At 40.7% G+C, this 19,021-nt stretch overlaps 1 protein-coding gene and 1 pseudogene across 2 annotated transcripts in view; both read right to left on the minus strand.

Moving 5' to 3' along the window:
- LOC136840581 (ubiquitin carboxyl-terminal hydrolase 19-like) overlaps positions 1-19,021 on the minus strand; it is a 270,035-nt gene that overhangs the window by 205,888 nt on the left and 45,126 nt on the right. For both annotated transcript variants that reach the window (XM_067107228.1, XM_067107229.1), the window contains exon 5: positions 14,655-14,845. In XM_067107228.1, coding sequence (XP_066963329.1) covers positions 14,655-14,845 — 191 coding nt within the window. The remainder of the gene's footprint in view (positions 1-14,654; positions 14,846-19,021) is intronic.
- Positions 8,297-8,413, minus strand: LOC136841317 (5S ribosomal RNA; annotated as a pseudogene).

Raw genomic sequence — 19,021 nt, forward strand, 5'->3', positions numbered from 1 at the left:
AAAATAGCGAACCGAATCTTGATTTTTTTACACAAAAACATGCCCCCAAATGGCCAGCCGCCATCATCATCTATTAACGAAAAAAATTGCTAAATTAATTTCACAACGAGACATATTCAAGTTATATTTCGACTTAAAACCATTTTGTATTAACGAAAAATATCCTTGTCCCATATAAATAAAGTATCTAGATTTATTTAAGCTAACTAGAAGCAAGAAAAGCGCTCTGAACTGAGTTAAATGCGGTGAAATAAACACTGCGTGATCGATTCCCAAACCAAAACATTTGATCACTATGGTTGCAATTTATAATGCAAAAGCAATATGAGATTATATACAATTGGATAGTGTAGTAAAGCATAACTTTTCAAAAGATCCATGGAAAAGATGCACATTCGTTATTTTGATGTTTATATAATACGGTGTTAATATGTGAAACCAGAATACACTATAATGTAGGCTAGGCTACCGTATGTGATATACCAAAGTGTAGGCTAGGCCTTGTTTGTTATTCAATTTCTCTTTATACTAAATTATCATGTCAATCTGCACTGAACCTGCAGAATTAGCTGACACTAATAATTACTATACTGTATATCTATAGAGTATACTGTGTAGTCTAGGCTAGGCTACCATATATGTACAGATGGTACTGATTACCCTGGTGTAGGGTAGGCCATATTCGAGATACGATTTTTTCAAGAAACGATGGGTTTTTTGGAACCTAACCCCATTGTAAGTAGGGCAATACCTATATACATTTTTGTTTCACTACTGGTTCTTGTTATTGAAGAATATATAGGTTTCTTAGATCTTGAATTCTTCTCACTTTCAATTCTAATGTAGCTTCTTTTATAGATAACCCTGTTCATTCTTTTAACATTTTCAACTCTGAACAGGCAGGCCCCGGTTAACGGCAATCCGGTTTTACAGCGCTTGTCTAGCGACGAAAATCAGCAATTTTCAACACCAAAAATCGCCGACTTCTGCTTATCAGTGCCTATAATTGGGTATTGGCGCCAATACATGCCTAACAAAGGCGCCAATAACCGAAAATCGGCACTTTTCAGCGCTGATAAGCCCCGAAAATCGCAGATTTTCAGTTAGCCATGTTTTTCGGTTGTCATCACACCACGATAACCGGGGACTGCCTGTCCTGTATATATAATACATACATTCTTTGGACCTTGCATGATTTTCTTGCCAACAGTATATACACTTTGGTTCACTGCACTTCCACTGCGTGGCATGTTCGTCAGATCCACAATACACATATAGACGTTCATTTTAACAATATTTCTCTGCATGCCTATACTTACTACAATTCTGACACTGTAGTGCTTTGTGACATATGGTCTTATTTCTCTGTTTTGGCCTAAAACTTTTATTTTTTTTAAGTAGATCTTGACTTTTAAATTTTATTTTTGCAATTTTTAATATTTGTTTATTCCTCTGTTTACTTGGTAGAGTACAACAGAGTTCACAATCCTGGACCTTTGGATATCTCTTTTTAAGAGTCTAATAGTATATTCTTTTTCAATGGTTTATTATTCTCATTAAGTACAATGGTACCCTGAATGCTGTTCACAGTATCATGTTTTTTCATTTTTATATTTATGTTATCTATATTTTTTGGCAATCTTCAGACTTACTTTTTGTAGTGGCTTCTATAAGCCACATCTTTTATTTGTCTGAATGACATTTCTGCTGATGAATGCATATTTAATAAATAATTTTCTAATTTTAATGCTGAAAATTTTTGGTCAGTTTCCAAATTTAGAAACCCTGACCAACTTCCACCCCCAAAAGAGGGAGTCAAAGAGAGTCAAGGTTGGGTCATGATGGTACTTAGTCTTTTTAGGTTTACTAAATGATATTAAGGTTTTACCACTTTAATTATCAATTTCATCCTTGTAAATTGTCTTTGGGGAGGGGGAGGAGCCATACTATTACCTGCAGTGGTATCTACCCTGGGATCCTCACCTGGATGTACACCATACCCTTAGTGCCTTAGGGTCATCAGTCTGTCAAGATTGGAACCAGTACTAAGATCATGATTCAACATAAAAATTTCCCTAAGCTTAACCCTTAGGTTACGCTGAAGCCCTATTTACAAAAACGTCTCCCATGCAGTCCTTCGGCGTTTAGGAGCTAGCATTAATCGGACAAAAGTTTTTTCAAAAATCACAGCACGCTTAGTTTTTAAGATTAAAGTTCATTTTGGCTCCTTTTTTCTCATTGCCTGAAGTTTAGTATGCAACCATCAGAAATGAAAAAAATATCATTATCATATATAAATATTGGAATATATGACTTGGTAAGAAAAAAAAAAACTCGTATATAATTGTATACAAATCAGCTGTAAGCAAAACGTTAAAGCTAATGAGTTAATTTTTTTAGTTGTATTGTACACTAAATTGCGATGATTTTGGTATATAACAAATTGTAAAAACGATTAAAGCAACACAGAGAAAATATTATCACAAAATGATGCATGAATTTGTAGATATGCGGATGTAAAAAAAGTTTTTTTCAAAAATTCACCATAAATTGAAATATTGTGCTAGAGACTTTCCAATTGTTTCAAAATTAAGGAAATTGATTGAATATTACTAGACTGTAAGTTTTTAGCTTACAATTGCATTTTTACCATTTCGATCGAGTTAAAGTTGACCGAAAGTTGATTTTTTCTATTTATCGTTATTTATATGAAAATATTTCAAAAATGGTAAAAGCTAAAATCATGATTTATTTTTGTGGTATTCTACATGGAATTTTGAACATTTTGATGTATAACACTTTATGTAACGAATAATATAAACAGGCTGAAAAATTACGACAAGGTGACTCAAGAAATGCTAGGATTTTTAGCGGAGTTCACAAAGATGGATGGAAAAAGTTTTTTTCAAAAATTCACCATAAATTGAAATATTGTGCCAAAGACTTTCCGTTTGTTGCAAAATGAAGGTAAAGGATTGATTGTTACTAGAATGTAAGAATTTTGGCTTACGATTGCATTTTTTTACCATTTCGATCGAGTTAAAGTTGACCGAAGGTTGATTTTTTTCTATTTATTGTTATTTATATGAAAATATTTCAATTGTATTCTACATGAAATTGCGCACAATTTGATGTATAACACTTCAAATACGAATAATATAAAATGGCGAAAAAATTACGACAATGTGACTCAAGAAATGCTAGGATTTTTTGTGGAGCGAAGGAAAAAGTTTTTTCAAAAATTCACCATAAATCGAAATATTGTGCTGAAGACTTTCCGTGTGTTGCAGAATAAAGGTAATGATTGATTGTTACTAGAATGTAAGAATTTTGGCTTACGATTGCGTTTTTCGAGCATTTCGGTAGAGTCAAAATTGACTGAATATTAAAATTTATGTCAGTTATCATGATTCAAATGAAAATATTTCAAAACTGTTAAAAGCTAAAAGAATGATTTATTTTTTGTTGTATTCTACATGAAATTGTGCACATTTTGATGTATAACACTTTATGTAACGAATAATATAATCACGGCGAAAAAATTACGACAAGGTGACTCAAGAAATGCCAGGATTTTCAGCGAAGGAAAGTTTTTTCAAAATTTAACGGATGCCCCTCAGGACAACCCGATGCTTCCTGTTAGTGAAAACAGCCGGGATGTGTCCTTAAACCTAAGCCGGTCACACATGGGCGAACAAACCGCTGAGAAGCTGGGTCACTTAGGCTGCTGGGTCCTTCTCCAGCATCCCAGTCTAAAAACTTTCGTCTCACACGCTCACTACCGAAAGGCAGTAATCGCCTTTTAGTCTGGCTACAGATTGAGACATCTCTGCAAACGTCCTGTTGCAGCACAAATCAGTCATAAACACTCTCCCAAAGTTCTGCAAAACACGGATCGTCAAAAATCGCTCTCGTTCCGCGGTCGGCGCTGATGCTGTCTGTCATGCGAGAAGGAGGAATTTGCGCATGCGCGTCTGGGTGACGCTTATAAACAAAACAACAGCTTGATCCGTGAACTCCCAGCATCCCTCAAAGTGCGTGATTTGAAACCTTCCATAAACTAGGCCTATAATTATTTTTCCGCCAATATTTAAAAAATGCATTTTTAGTTAACGTATTAATACGTCCACTTGACATCAACAGACAATTTTTCGCCTAAGCGTATGGACGTCCATTAGGCGTTTAAGGGTTAACCAGGTACTCTAGTTCTACGGGAGGAGCAGCATACTGTCCAACACCACCCTCCTTCAAAGTTACAAGAGCTGTGACTTCCATAAATCAATACCATGCTAGGGTCATCAACAAAAGAGGAAGAAGGAAAGGGAAAAATTCATAGGAGGAGGAGTAAGAGCAATAGGTCCCATGTTCAGTTGAATCCACAGCAGAGACAGTAAGCATAGAGGAGCATACACTCCTTGCAGTGTATCCCTAAGCTGGGATCAGAGAGAGAGAGAGAGAGAGAGAGAGAGAGAGAGAGAGAGAGAGAGAGAGAGAGAGAGAGAATCAAAACAGACTGTCTAACTGAAGTCGAGCTGGAGCAGTCAAGGCAGTACAGAAATGTGCAGAATCCAAAAATAGTAGAGATGAGATACCTCCCATTCTTCCTATGAATGTTTGAGGGAGAAATATTCTGAAGGTATGGTGGAATCATGTGCACTCTAGAAGGCAGTGCTGTCATGAAAGTGTCTGCTACACATGATGCCCCACAGATCATTTTTGGTGCCCCAAGGAGGAAGAAGCTGCAGTTTACCCTTACCAAGAGGTTCTGTTGCTACTGAATGAACAGATGATGTCACACCACCTGAATGCAAGAACTGGAGTCAGGAGGCTAGCAGTAGCAGTAGTAGTAGTAGTATTACACTTTTCTTTTATATAAATCTTGGTATACTGTAATTGTTAAAAATACACCTAAAAATCCTTACGCTTTACAGGGACTAATGTCATTATCAGGTGATGCGGGCAGTAGGCTTCTAGGTGAATTTTTAACAAAATACCAAGAGTTACACACAAGAGAGGAAATCTTATTTCATCCTCATCCTAAAAGTGTGTGTTTGTTCTTCAAAGTCTTCAATAATAATAATAATAATAATAATATAATTACCCCCACTCTTTGGAGGGTGGGGTAAGACAACGAATTTTTTGGTTGTCATTCTTCTCTTAAGAGGGGGAGCAGGGAGGAATCATAATGACAGAGGGTAACTAAAAAATGATATTTTAATGATAAAATAAAGTTTGTTCATACTTACCTGGCAGATATATATATATAGCTGTATTCTCCGAAGTCCGACAGAATTTCAAAATTCGCGGCACACGCAGTGGCCGGGCAGGTGGTTAGTACCCATTCCCGCCGCTGGGAGGCAGGTATCAGGAACCATTCCCCTTTTTCTATTCAGATTTTCTAACGCCACTGACTCCTGAGGGGAGGAGGGAGGGCAATATGAATATATATATCTGCCAGGTAAGTATGAACAACTTTATTTTATCATTAAAATATCATTTTGTTCATGAGACTTACCTGTCAGATATATATATATAGCTGAATACCACCTTTGGAGGGGGGTAGAGACAGCCAAGAATTAGGGAAAAAACCAGTTATTGGTAAAATTATTTTGGTTCCTTATCTGATAGCGTAGCTGACTGAGTGGTTACTGTCACTCTAGTCTGCTTCTACTTTACTAGAGACCCCAGCGAGGTAGTGACCTATATAGCTGGCGACTTCTAGATGATCTGTCAACGGGGCGTGACCACAATGTGACTAGATCATAGACCATACAAAGAGGACAAAAGAGCATTACTAACCACCTAACCAACACCTAAAGCGTTAGTTTGCAAAGGATTGGGAAGACTGCCTCCAGTAGTCGACCCAACAACCATAAAAACACAATTAAAAGGGGATAGGATCAGAGTTACCCCCTGTCCCCAAGGTTGCTGAAGCAGCAATGTATGGTCCCAGCGAAAAGCAATTTTAGTATGCTACCTAAACATCTCACCAAGAGTGTGAGGCAAACACCGAATTGACTTTTGCCAAAATGTGGCACTGAGAATGTCACTGAGTACCATATTTTTCTGAACGCCATGGAGGTAGCAACTGCCCTCACCTCGTGAGCATTAACTCTCAACAACTTGAAGTTGGAGTCGTCACAACTAGAGTGTGCGTCCTTAATGGCGTCCCTAATGAAGAATGCCAGTGCATTCTTCGACATAGGTTTAACTGGTTGCCTCACAGAACACCATAAATTATCCGAGGGACCACGAGTGTTCTGTGTTCTTTTAAGGTAGTACTTGAGAGCTCTAACTGGACACAGAACTCCCTCAGGTTCCTGTCCAATAAGGTCTGCTAAACCTTTAATTTCAAAGTGTCTAGGCCAAGGGTTAGAAGGCCTTTCATTCTTAGCCAAGAACTTAGGGCTTAAAGAATAGACAGCATCGTGTTCCTTGAAGCCCACATGACGGCCTCGAACCGCTCACTCTCTTCGCCGTCGCCAGAGCCGTGAGGAATGCCGTTTTCGAGTAACATCCTTAAGAGATGCAGAGTGGAGAGGCTCAAAAGGACTAAACATCAAAAACTTGAGCACTACGTCCAAGTTCCAAGCAGGAGGAATTAGCTGAGGAACCTTGGACGTCTTGAAAGAGCTCGTAAGATCGTGGAGGTCCTTATTGTCAGACAAATCTAATCCTCTGTGTCTGAAAACAGTCGAAAGCATGCTCCGATAACACTTGATAGTCGGAACTGCTATATCGAGTTTTCTCTTAAGAAAAGGAGAAAATCCGCAACCTGGCTCACAGTGATAGAGGAAGAGGAAAAGCCCTTCTTTCTACACCAACCCTTGAAGGTTGCTCACTTCGCTAGATATATCCTGTTAGATGAAGAACTTCTGGCTCTAGCGATGGCCCGTGCCACCTGGCCAGAAAACCCCCTCGCTCTGACCAATTTTCGATAGTCTGAAAGCAGTCAGGTTCAGAGCGGGGAGATTTGAAGATATCTCGCGAAGTGGGGTTGTATGAGCAGGTCTGCTCTCATAGGAAGGGTTCTCGGAACGTCTACCAACCAGAAGAGAAACTCCGAGAACCAGTGGTTCGAAGGCCAAAACGTGGGGATGAGAGTCATCCTCGTCCCTTGTGAGGCCGCGAACTTGCGTATGACTTCTCCCAGAATTTTGAACAGGGGAAAAGGCATAAACATCTATTCCCGTCCAATCCGAGAGAAGAGCATCTATCGCAACTGCTCCCGGGTCGAGTACAGATGAGCTTTATAGAGGGAGCCTCGCTGTTCTTGAGGTCGTGAAAAGATCCACAAGATGGCGACCCCAAAGTTTCCAAAAATCTTGGCAAACCTCCTGATGAAGGGTCCATTCCTTCGGCAGGAGTTGATGGCGCCGACTGAGCAGGTCTGCTCGAACATTTTCGACCCCTGCAACAAAACTTGTGAGAATCGAAATGTTGCAAGCATAGGCTCAAAGAATAATCTCTCTTGCAAGGCTGAACAGGGAACAAGAGAGTGTTCCGCCCTGTCTCTTTAGGTAATCCAAAGCCGTAGTGTTGTCCGAGTTTACTTGAACTACACGATTGCAAACTTGGACCTCGAAGAATTGGAGAGCTAAAAGATAGCCGCCAAATCTTTGATGTTGAAGTGCCAGGACACCTGTTCCTCTCTCCAGGTTCCTAACACTTCCTCTCCCCTTAGTGTTGCCCCCCAACCTGTTGACGACCCGTCGGAAAAACAACACTAGGTCGGGGTTCAGAAGCTTGAGGGAGATCCCTTTCTGCAATTTCGTTGGATCGAGCCACCACTACAGATCCTCTTTTACAGAAGGAAGAATTCTCAATTCCTCTTTCAAGTCTTCCTTGCTTTGCCAGTTCTCCAACAAAAAGAACTGAAGAGGCCTGAGATGCAGACTCCCCCCAGGAAACAAACTTCTCCAGCGAGGAAATGGTCCCCAGCAGACTCATTCATTCCCTCACCGAGCATGTTTCCTTCCCCAAGAAGGCCGAGACTTTATCGAACATAGAAGTTGCCGTTCTTGCGACGGAGACGCTATAAAAGCCGCTGAATACATCTGAATTCCCAGACACAATGGACAGTGAGGGGATCAGCTGCGACTTTTCCACATTGACCAGAAGTCCCAGGGACTTCACGAGTTGCAGAGTCAACTGAAGGTCCTCCAGATACCTTTCGCGCCGGCGACGCTCGAATCAACCAGTCGTCCAAGTAGAGAGATCCTGGCGTGCGACAGGTGCAACTGCATCGCAAGCGTTTTTTCATGAGAAGTGTAAACACCCTCGGAGCAAAATGTGGCGCCAACAGCATCTGGTGTTCCCAGGCGGTCACCCATCCAAGTACTGACCAGACCCAACGTTGCTTAACCGCTGATCGGATGAGAAGCGGTGTTTTCAACGTGGTATGGCCGTTGTGCAGAGTCCAAAGCAGAGAACCCTGAACGGGTACGTCTAGTCCCCCAAGACAACCTGAGATACTTTATCGAACGTGGATGAATTGGGGCGTGAAGATAAGTATCTTGGAGATCCAAAGATACCATCCAATCTCCGGGATGAAGGGCTCCTAGCATTGATTGCGAGGTCTCCATCTTGAACTTTTCCTTCGGACCAAGTTGTTCGGCCTGTTGACGTCAAGACGGGTCTCCAGCCTACTGAAAGTTTTGGGACTAGAAACAATCTTTAGTAAAATCCCGGGAACACGAGTCCAAGACCTGTTCCACTGCTCTCCGCTCGAGCATCTGTTGAGCAGGTCAAACAGAATTTTCTGTTTGACAGGATGGCAATTGGGAAACAAAAAACAAAGGAGGAGGAGACAGGAAGGGAATCAAGTAACCTCTCTCTAACAGTAGGAGGGACCAAACGTCTGCCCCTCTCTCTTTCCAGGCTTGTGCAAAATGAAGCCTGGTTGCTAATGGAGTCTGGAGATGAAAGGAGTCACTTGCTACCTCTCTTTGAAGTGACATTCCTTGGGAAAAAACTCTCTCGTGGTCCGGGTCTCGTGTTGTTTCCCATGGAAGCTCCTTGTTTGTAGGCAATTTATTTAGCTTTCGTTTGTTTTTTGTTTCATTGAGATCGGTGCATTCGTTATGGAGGAGATGCAGTTAGAATGTCGATAACTTTAGTTTTGAGATATACGATATTTTTGCTTCTCTGTGTATTTATTTGCTTGCTGTTACACAGTTTGATGTTTTTATGACATATTTGAAAAGCCAAAAAATATAACAATAGACTTGCAAAGTAATATAACTTCGCAAAATGAAGCTAGAAGAAGCGAGTGTCAAAACACTGCTCAGGTTGGGCAGTGTGACGTCTTACTTAGTCAAGCTCTGAGCTGCTACTGACTGACTGCCACTGACTGCCCTGCGGCATACCTGACTTTCGCTGATGCGTACTAGGTCCACAGGGTTGCCATATAACGCATTAGGTATTATTATTTCATAGCTGAAAGGAAATTACTACCGATATACTGACATTATCATTACATTATACGAAAAATGTAATTTTGTCTATGATAGGGTTACTGTTTTTGTTTATAACTCCTAACTATGGCGAATTTAATAAAACTTTCTGAGAAGATAGTCAGGATATGTATGATGCCAAATATAAAATATCCCAGAAAATTTTGATTTTTGATTTTTTTCGTCAAACGCTCCCCTTAAGACAAAGACAACTGCGAAGGTGGAGAGAGAGGAGCCGAAGGTTGAAAAGTCTCAGGAAACAGATCCTTAAGTAAAATAGCCAGAGTCTGATAATCAGAGGAAGAAGAAGACGAAAGATGTTTCTCTTCACCCAAAGGCTGTGACGAAAGAGGATGTTCTTCCCCAGCTGGCGGGTCTTGAGTGAGTGGTGAAAGTAGTTCCGATTAAGAAGTCGTCAACCGATCGTAAACATAAAAAAGCGGGAACTCCCGCGATCGAAGAAGTCGTGGCTAAATTAAGAAGGACATCAGATGTTGAAGCGGGTAGTTGTGCGTCATAATGTACAACTGGAGCGGCGTCAACACAAGACTTGAAGCTATACGGCTGAAAGCGAGCGCGGAGCGTCATGGCGTGACCAACACAAGAGGCTCCGTGGCAAAGTACGAGAAGAGAGTCACAGCGTGGCGCGAGAGTGTCATGGCTAGGCGCGCGCCCGGCGTCAAGGTGAGGCGCGCGTGAAGCGTGAGAAGCGCAGGAAGAGCAAGACACGCGCTCCTGGCGCGAGTCAAGAGAAAAGTCCAACACCTCAAATCGGGGAAGACGATTAGGAAGCCACTAAACACTCTCTCTAGACGACAGACAAGAAGCTCCAAAACATCTAGCAGACGAGGAAGATGAAGCAGGAGACGAAGGTGAAAGTCTGTACCTCTTAACAGGCAGTTTCAAATCTTGAAAGGTTCATGAGAGCATCCAGCTGTTGTTGCAAACCCAACAAAATCTTACGCGTAGGAGAAGCAACTCTCTCGGGAGAAGGGCTGAACCTGAGAGAAGGAAAGGGGCGAGAGACGTATACTTCCTTCTCACAGGGGAAGAAGCTCTAGCCCTTGCCTTAGCGCGACAGGGGGGTCGAGTAGCGTCATCATCCGAAAAACACTTTATTCTCTTCTGCGGAGGAATATCCACACAACTTTCAGGGAAGAGCACAAACGTCTAGAGGAAGAGGACGTGAAGCGTCCTCTCCTCTAAGCTTCTCTTAAGAGGGAGAGAGTCCAACCGAGAGCTCCAACCCCGAGGCGGGGAGGACATGTCGGAGGACGAGAAGCAATCCTTCAGGATGCGTGCCTGTGCACGATCCCTGGCAGCCTGGGTAGCGTCATCAGGACCTGCCGAAGGGACGCCAGATCGGTGGGAAGCCCCGTAACCCTCATGCGGCTTTCGACATGCCCCCTCCTGGTCCTGGGAGTTCGACAGAGGTCCAGGCCTAGAGGCATTATAGGGCCGATCTGACGCCCCCTCCACAACACTAGGGGCACTAGCACTAACACTTTGCGTTTGAATTGCATTCACTTTAGTTTCAAGAGCACGCATTGACTCCAACACGAGAGCCAGGGTATCACCTTCTGCAGCAACAAACTACAGGGTTAGTACTAAAATTTACTACAGGGTTACTAGTAGGAGAAAACCCTGACTGTCCATCTAAGGATGCACTCAAGGAGGAAGATCTCCTCAACCTATCAAGCTCCAATTTAAGCATATAAGCTTCATATTTCTTCCACTCACCCTCAGATAATCCCTCACATTCATTATACCGATTATCATAGAGCATTGAACACCCTTACATATCATACATAAAGTGTGAGGAACTATCGAAGTCTTCGATAGCCTCACCTTACATCCACCCAAGCTACAGACTCGATAGCTAGAGGTAAGACATCTTAATTATAAGAAAAGTCAAAAGCAAATTCAAAAACGGTCCACAAAGAGCGTATGCCAAGTCACAGATCCAGTCGTATACCAAAAAACAACCAAAATACTTAAGTGACAACAAATTTCGAAATCCAAATGGCGGAGGAACTGACAACAGGTGTTGACAGTCCGGCGACAGAGAAAATCTGAATAGAAAAAGGGGAATGGTTCCTGATACCCGCCTCCCAGCGGCGGGAATGGGTACTAACCACCTGCCCGGCCACTGCGTGTGCCGCGAATTTTGAAATTCTGTCGGACTTCGGAGAATACAGCTATATATATATCTGACAGGTAAGTCTCGTGAACAAAACCGATTTTATCATAAAAAAATCATTATTTTTGAGGTGAAACATACCCTCTATCATTTGCTGACTCCAACACTGAGCACTGGATTTCCCTATAACCAAATTACCAGATGTTGGAAACGTCCTTATCACTGCTTATCTGATGCATATGATCCCATGGCAAGCACTTATCAGGGGAGGATCTTCATCAAGTGAGGCCTATTACTGCCAGGAGGTGGAACGTGGGCCCTGAGTATAGCCGTTGGTTGAGATTGTGTTACACAAAATGTCAAGTTTGGCCTCTGTGCCTCAGGTCTACAGAGCTGATGGGAGCAACCACAACTAAACGTAATCCCTATAGAGTTACCACCTACCTAACTGAGTTGCTGTGGCACCTCACACCCAAAACACCACCACCAATTTTGTTTGAAAAGGTAGTTCTTAATCAGCTCCAGTTAGTTTTCTCCAATAAGGAACAATGGCTCTGAAACATATGTCCAACATTATCTACTCTAATGGACTTTCAACCACAATCTTTTCCTGAGTCTTGGAGCTCAGGGGGGAGGGTGAACCTGTCAAATTACTCACCATTTCTCACCAAGAGTAGATAGATGTTGCTACAACGTGATCAAATCAATTTCTTTTTTTCTTCCTTCCTTTCTCTCTCTCTCGCCAAAAGGTAGAATGTGAGAAATAAATAGATACATAGTTCAGCCCCCCGCCCCCTCTCTCTCAGGAAAAGATACTGCTAATTGAGTCTCTTTAACCAACTGGTATCAACACATATGCACACTTTGTGTCTGTGTGTGTGTGTTTTCATAAAGCTTTAAAAATGTGTAGTAAATACATCTTTGAAAGACAAAAAAACAAACATAAAAATTTTGTAAAGAGAAATGGATTAATATTCCTCAAGATATTAAAGACATAAACTCTCTCTCTCTCTCTTTTGCCCAACCAGTACAAGGCTGGCTGAATTTGTTGTAGTGGTAACTCACTCTCTTTCTGATTTGGCTGGAAGGGTTAGAAGTACTTACGTATATATTTTTAATGGTAACTAAAGTTTAAGATGACTTTGAAATGATATTAATAATACAATTTCTAAGATTAATACAGTAATAAGATAATAAATTACAGTATATTTGATGTAGGATGATACTTTAAGTATACATTTGGTATTTGAACTTTCAAGACAGGCAGTTATAAGTGTTTTAAGAGGGGGGGGGGATGACTGGAATGCATCCCCCATGAATACAGGGGTTTACTTTACTGTACTGTAGTTGTTTCTACAACCTAACAAGCTCTCTCTGTACCAGATCAATTACCACATTTCATTCAACTACGATTCATATAGTTAAACAATCATAACCTTTTCCTCAGCAACAACATATCATGAAGGTTAATAAAACTGGAATAATGTCGATTACTGCAACTCTTACCTTACAGGTTCTTACTGAGTAAATATTCAAAAATTAGAAGAACATCCAAAAACAAACGAACAAAAAACTGACTAAATTAAACTGTTCGACCTCCTGCTGAAACAAGTGAGAAACGTAGACAGACCGCCAAAGTGTTTGTACCTATTGGTCCCATGGTAGGGGGTGGGGGAAGTAGATGGATAGAAGATTGATATTCACAGAAAACCGAGTGACCTTGTTTTTTGTTTTGTTTTTTTTTATCTGTCGAACTACCGCTGGCATGGAAGTAAAAGCTATATAATGGAGAGGTAAAGTACATTTCAAAAATACATACTAAACGTTTCCTATAGGAACGAGGTAAATTGGGAAAATAGAAATTAGAAATATTTTGTGAGTATGAATAAGTTATTCTCATGACTGTAAGAACACATGGTAGTTAATATTTAATCATGAGAATACTCGGGATAATCAGGAAGGGGTTAAAGAAACAAGTTCTTTTTCTTCCTTTTGTTCTTCTGTTCTCTGCAAAAATTCTTACTAGGAAGAACAGGTGCGCAGAGCAAAATTTGATGAGTGGCAAAGGGGAGCGCTCCAAACACAATTTTACCTTGTGACCCTGTCTGTATCTGAATGTTCGTGACATGAATGTTTGTAAGTAGGTGGTGACTGTACCAAATGGAAACTAATGGTAAATTCTGGTAACCAGTGTATCATTTACTAAAAAATTATCCAACGGAATGAAATTTGTCCATAGTATTTGAAATGCAACAACTGCAAAATTATTAGACTATTGCTAAGCTCTCTCTGATATCAGTAGAATATCAAGAATAAAAGTGCTGGGATCTATGAGGTCATTCAGTGCTAAAACAGAAATTGACAGTAAAAAGGTTTGAAAGGTGTAAACTTCACAGTTGCACTATGAATCAATTGTTAGGAAAGGATAGAATGGAAGATGAAAGAAAGAGAATATGAATGGAGGTACAGTAAAAGGAATGAAAGGGGCCACAGCTAGGGGCCAGAGGGATGCTGCAAAGAGCCGCAAGTAATGTCTACAGTGCACCACATGCAGTGCACTGACGGCACTATCGCCCTATGGGGACTGAATATCACACGTTCAAAAATATGCTAATAACTTTTACAAAGTATGCAGAAAAATGAACACAAAAAGGAAGATAAAAATAAATGAAAAATACAATTCCAAAACAGAGTAAACAAAATGAAATTAGCATCACCGTTAGGATGAATGCACTGAATGACACCATGGTCACAAATACTGACTATGATCACTGTTGAGGATATGAAGGATCTGTCTTTACATGTTAAGTGTAACTCTCATCTAGTCTCTTTCTCAGATGGACTTTAGTGTCCAGACAATTCACTGAGCATGAATATGGGCTATTGTAACTGATGAGTTTTTTATGCACTTAAACCACCTGAATAGTTGGCTAATCTATCCTACCAACATTACCTTTAAACAGTGCTACCATTTTAAGCAGTACCAATTTTTATTTTTATAAGCTACACTGGAATTTCTTGTTATAACTAAAGTTACAGAATTATTAACCAACACTTACCATTTTCCGGTGTTGCAGGTATAACTGATCCCCATTTCTTAACATTCTTTTTCTTAAGCTTAATTTCAATCTTGGATGGAAGAATTTTATATTTACATTCCTCAAGCTCAACCTTCTCTTTTAAGCCTGTCTTCCATTCAAAAATGGATTCCTCAGTTGAACCTGGGTGTTGTTGTAGCAAACGTGGATCACTGAAAGAAAATCAGTATTCTATTACAGACAGATTATCATGATGTTCATTAAGAAATACCAGTTTTTAAAGTAATTTGTATTTTACCCATATCTGTAAACCAGAGCTTTTTATATAAGGACACCTATTTTTACCATTTTCCCATTTTTGGTGAATTTTTTAAGTTTTCACCAAATCAGGGCTCTAAAATTACTATTTAGCCTCTCAGCCAGACCAAACTTGACATGCAGACAGGTGGCTTCACTCAAAAAGCACTACCTTTTCTAAGAACAAAAGATAAACAAGGACCACCTGCCAAAGCTAAGCTGGTTGTTTCTACACAACTCTATTTGTCAATGGCTTAGATACACCCTTAGGTTTAACTACTAGTGCCTTTGCTCACAAACTGAGTTTGAATCTGATCTTCGCAGCTAAACCACTATCTCAATACTACCCTTCAGTAAGAGCAGTACAAGCCCCGCACCAAACTGTTCCTCAGGGAGAGGCTACTCTTGAGAAAAACCCAACAGAAAAAAAAAAAAAAACAGGTTGGCCCACATGCTGAAACTTTGGTGGGCAGGGAAAGTCAGTGCCTTACCACCCAACATCAACAACTTCCTGAAGGTCACTCTTGTGTTGTGAGATGAGACAACTGTCGGTGAAATCTGCCAAAATGTTTAACCAAAGGTTAGGCCATGACAGCCTGGTGAGATGCCATGAAAAGACTCCATAGCATTCACCTTCACAGCAAAGAAAGGACCACCTTCCTGACAAAATCTCTCTGGGGGAGTGTTAGTCAACATCAACAACCTCCTGTAGGTCACTTATGTGGGAGAAAAGGCAAATGTCACAGTGAAATCTGCCAACATGTTTAACCAGAGGTTATTCCATGACAGCCCCGAGAGATGCCATGAAAAGACTCCACAGTATATGCAGTCCCTGGTTATTGGCAATCTGTTTTTTCGGGGCTTGTCTAGCGATGAAAATCGGTGATTTTCAGTGTGAAAATCGGTTATTTTCGGTGGCAATATGTGCTAATTTCTGCTTATCAGTGCCAATAATCACATATTGGCACCAATACATACCTAACAGAGGCATCGATAACCGAAAATCGGCGATTTTATGGCGTCTTATCAGCGCCGATAAGCGGTGAAAATCGCTGATTTTCGGTGATCGTCAATCTTCGCTTATCATCATGCCATCAGAATGGAACCCCTGCCAATAACTGGGGACTGCCTGTATTCACTTTCACAGCAAAAAAATAACCACCTTCCTGACAAAATCTCTCTAGGGGAGGTCGTTAGTCAGTTTACATAATGACAAGTTGTAAGGGCATTATATTGACCAGTTTTTAAATGTGAAAACACAGTTTCTCTTTTTATTTGTATGATCTATTAGATATGAAATTCTTTTTTGACTGTGTTTATTTTTATTTGAAATTAGCTTTTTGTCATTATCCACTCCTCATTCATTGATTGTGAGCCTTTCTCAAATCAGATAAAAGTAATGAGGGTTCATCCATAACTGGTTGGTTTGGCCAATGTAAAAGTGTCCAAGAAGGGTACTCAGGGAATGGTCACCCATGTGTTCATGTTAGTGAGTGCTTTCAGAAGTATGCCTGTGATCTCAATGCTTTGTACTTGTAAAAAAAATGCATAGAGTAAACCCCCCTGGATTTGCATTCTCAATTTGCGGACTCAGCAATTCAAGGAATTTTCTGTGGAACCTATCTGTAAATTATTTGCGGGAAAACTCACCCATTTCCAGATTTTTTCGTTGAGCAATATTCTATATATTCATGTTATTTTCATGACTAAATACTGTACTGTACCTATATATACATTTATAATATAATGATTTTCAAATATTAATAAGTTTAATAAGATTTAATAAAAATAATAATGCTCTCTCTCTCTCTTTCTCCTTCCTTTCTAAGTTCTCTCTCTTCTCTCATTCTCTTACTGAGATGAGAGAATTTTTATGCATATGCAATAGGTATGTTTATTTGTTTTGTATGATAAATAAATGATTTACTAATTCTCAAATAATATTAATGTACTAAGGTATGTTTATTTGTTTTGTATGATAAATATGACATTTTTATTCTAAAATAATGTTTAACACATACTTACCTGTTAGTTACATATAGCTTTAGTCTTTGACGTCACGGCAAAATTTCAAAACGCGCGGCAGCGCCAGTCCGAATATCGGGTGATCGCCTTACCTGCCCTCTGTCGGGGTACTAGGAACTATTCCAACATGCTTCAGAATAATTTGCCTACCTGTCCCCCGTGGGGAGGAGGGTGGGCTTTCAGTATATGTAACTAACAGGTAAGTATGTGTTAAACATTATTTTAGAATAAAAATGTCATTTTAACACATACAACTTACCTGTTAGTTACATATAGCTGATTGACACCTTTAGGAGGTGGGGCAATGACAGCTAAAAAGAGTTGTTGGAAACATTAAGGTTATTAATGTAGAAAATTTCTTAGTTCCTCACCTGCTAAGGTAGCTGATTCCACAGTTACTGCCTCAGTAACCTGCTATCCTTAGAGCAACCGCGGGTATAATGACCTGGTCGCAGATTGCTTAAGCTGGGTATCAGTCACCTAGGACATGGCCGTGACAATACCACAAGTATGCCCCTGCTCAGGGCGCAGCACAAACATCATGAATTACAAAAGGGTCACCCAACACCAAAGAAAAAGCATAACCATAAAAACCAAAACCAACTGTGGGGTAAAACTATCCAACACTTACCCTCACAGACAACCATAAAAACCTTCACACTCCAAAAAACAAGTAAGTAAAGGTAGGTTAATCCTCCTTTACCCCTTTACCCATTACCGTGCCAGATACAACAAAGGGCCCTAACGTGCTGCACTCATCAAACACTGTCTGCACTTGCGAGAGATAATGCAAAGCAAATACAGACTTACATCTCCAGTAGGTTGCTTGCACAATATCTTGAAGGAGAGGTTCCTTTTATAAGCGAGAGAAGTAGAGATAGCCCTCACTTCGTGAGCCTTCACTTTACACATTTTCAAATCATTCTCTGAAATATTGGAGTGAGCTTCAGAAATCAGATCTCTAATAAAAAGGACATGGCATTCTTGGACATCGGTCTAAGAGGGTTCCTGACCGAACACCATAAGGAATCTGAAGGACCCCTAATATCTTTAGTCCTTCATAAATAATATTTCAAGGCTCTGACTGGGCAGAGGAACCTCTCCTGCTCCTTACCTACCAATTCCGACAGACTCGGAATCTCAAAAGAGCGAGGCCACGGGTGCGAAGGGGTCTCGTTCTTGGCCATAAAAAACAGTTTGAAAGAACAAATTGCTTTTGAAGCAGAGAATCCTACTCTCTTATCCAAGGCGTGGATCTCACTGATTCTCTTAGCTGTAGCTAACAAAACTAAAAAGAGGGTTTTCCTCGTAAGATCTCTTAAAGAAGCAGAATCCATAGGTTCAAATTTCTCAGACATAAGCCACTTCAGGACTACATCAAGATTCCACGAAACAACTTTAGCATCTGACCTCTTAGAGGTACCGAAGGATTTAATAAGGTCCGTTATATCTTGGTTATTAGAGATATCCAAACCTCTGTGACGAAAAAAAAAACAGTAGCCAGCATGCTACGATAACCTTTAAGTGTGGATACAGAAAGGTTCTTATTCGAGGAACAAAAGAAAATCCGCAATCTGCGTCACGAGGTTCTGGAAGAGGAAATGTCATGATCTTTGCACCATGAACGAAACATATTCCACTTGGACTCATAGACCTTGATCGAAGATGGTCTTCTGGCTCTAGCGATGGATTGAGCCGCTTTCTTGAAAATCCTTTGCTTCTGAGTAGGCGTTCGATAGTCTGAACGCAGTTAGCCGCAGACTTGACAGGTTTTTCGTGAAATCTCCTGAAGTGGGGCTGTCTGAGTAAATCTACTCTGTTTGGAAGGCTCCTCGGAAGTCGATCAAGAGATCCATGAGAACTGGGAACCAATCCCTGGAAGGCCAGAAGGGGGCTATCAACGTCATCCTGGTGTTGGAGTGGTGCTGAAATTTCCTCAACACCGCACCTAACATCTTGAACGGCGGGAAGGCGTAAAGGTCCAGACCCGACCAATTCAGTAGCATTGCGTCCGTCTGGAAGGCTGCTTGGTCCGGGACAGGAGAGCAGAAGATTGGGAGCCTGTT

This window comes from Macrobrachium rosenbergii, chromosome 8 (assembly GCF_040412425.1).
Source record: "Macrobrachium rosenbergii isolate ZJJX-2024 chromosome 8, ASM4041242v1, whole genome shotgun sequence".
Lineage (NCBI taxonomy): Eukaryota > Metazoa > Arthropoda > Malacostraca > Decapoda > Palaemonidae > Macrobrachium > Macrobrachium rosenbergii.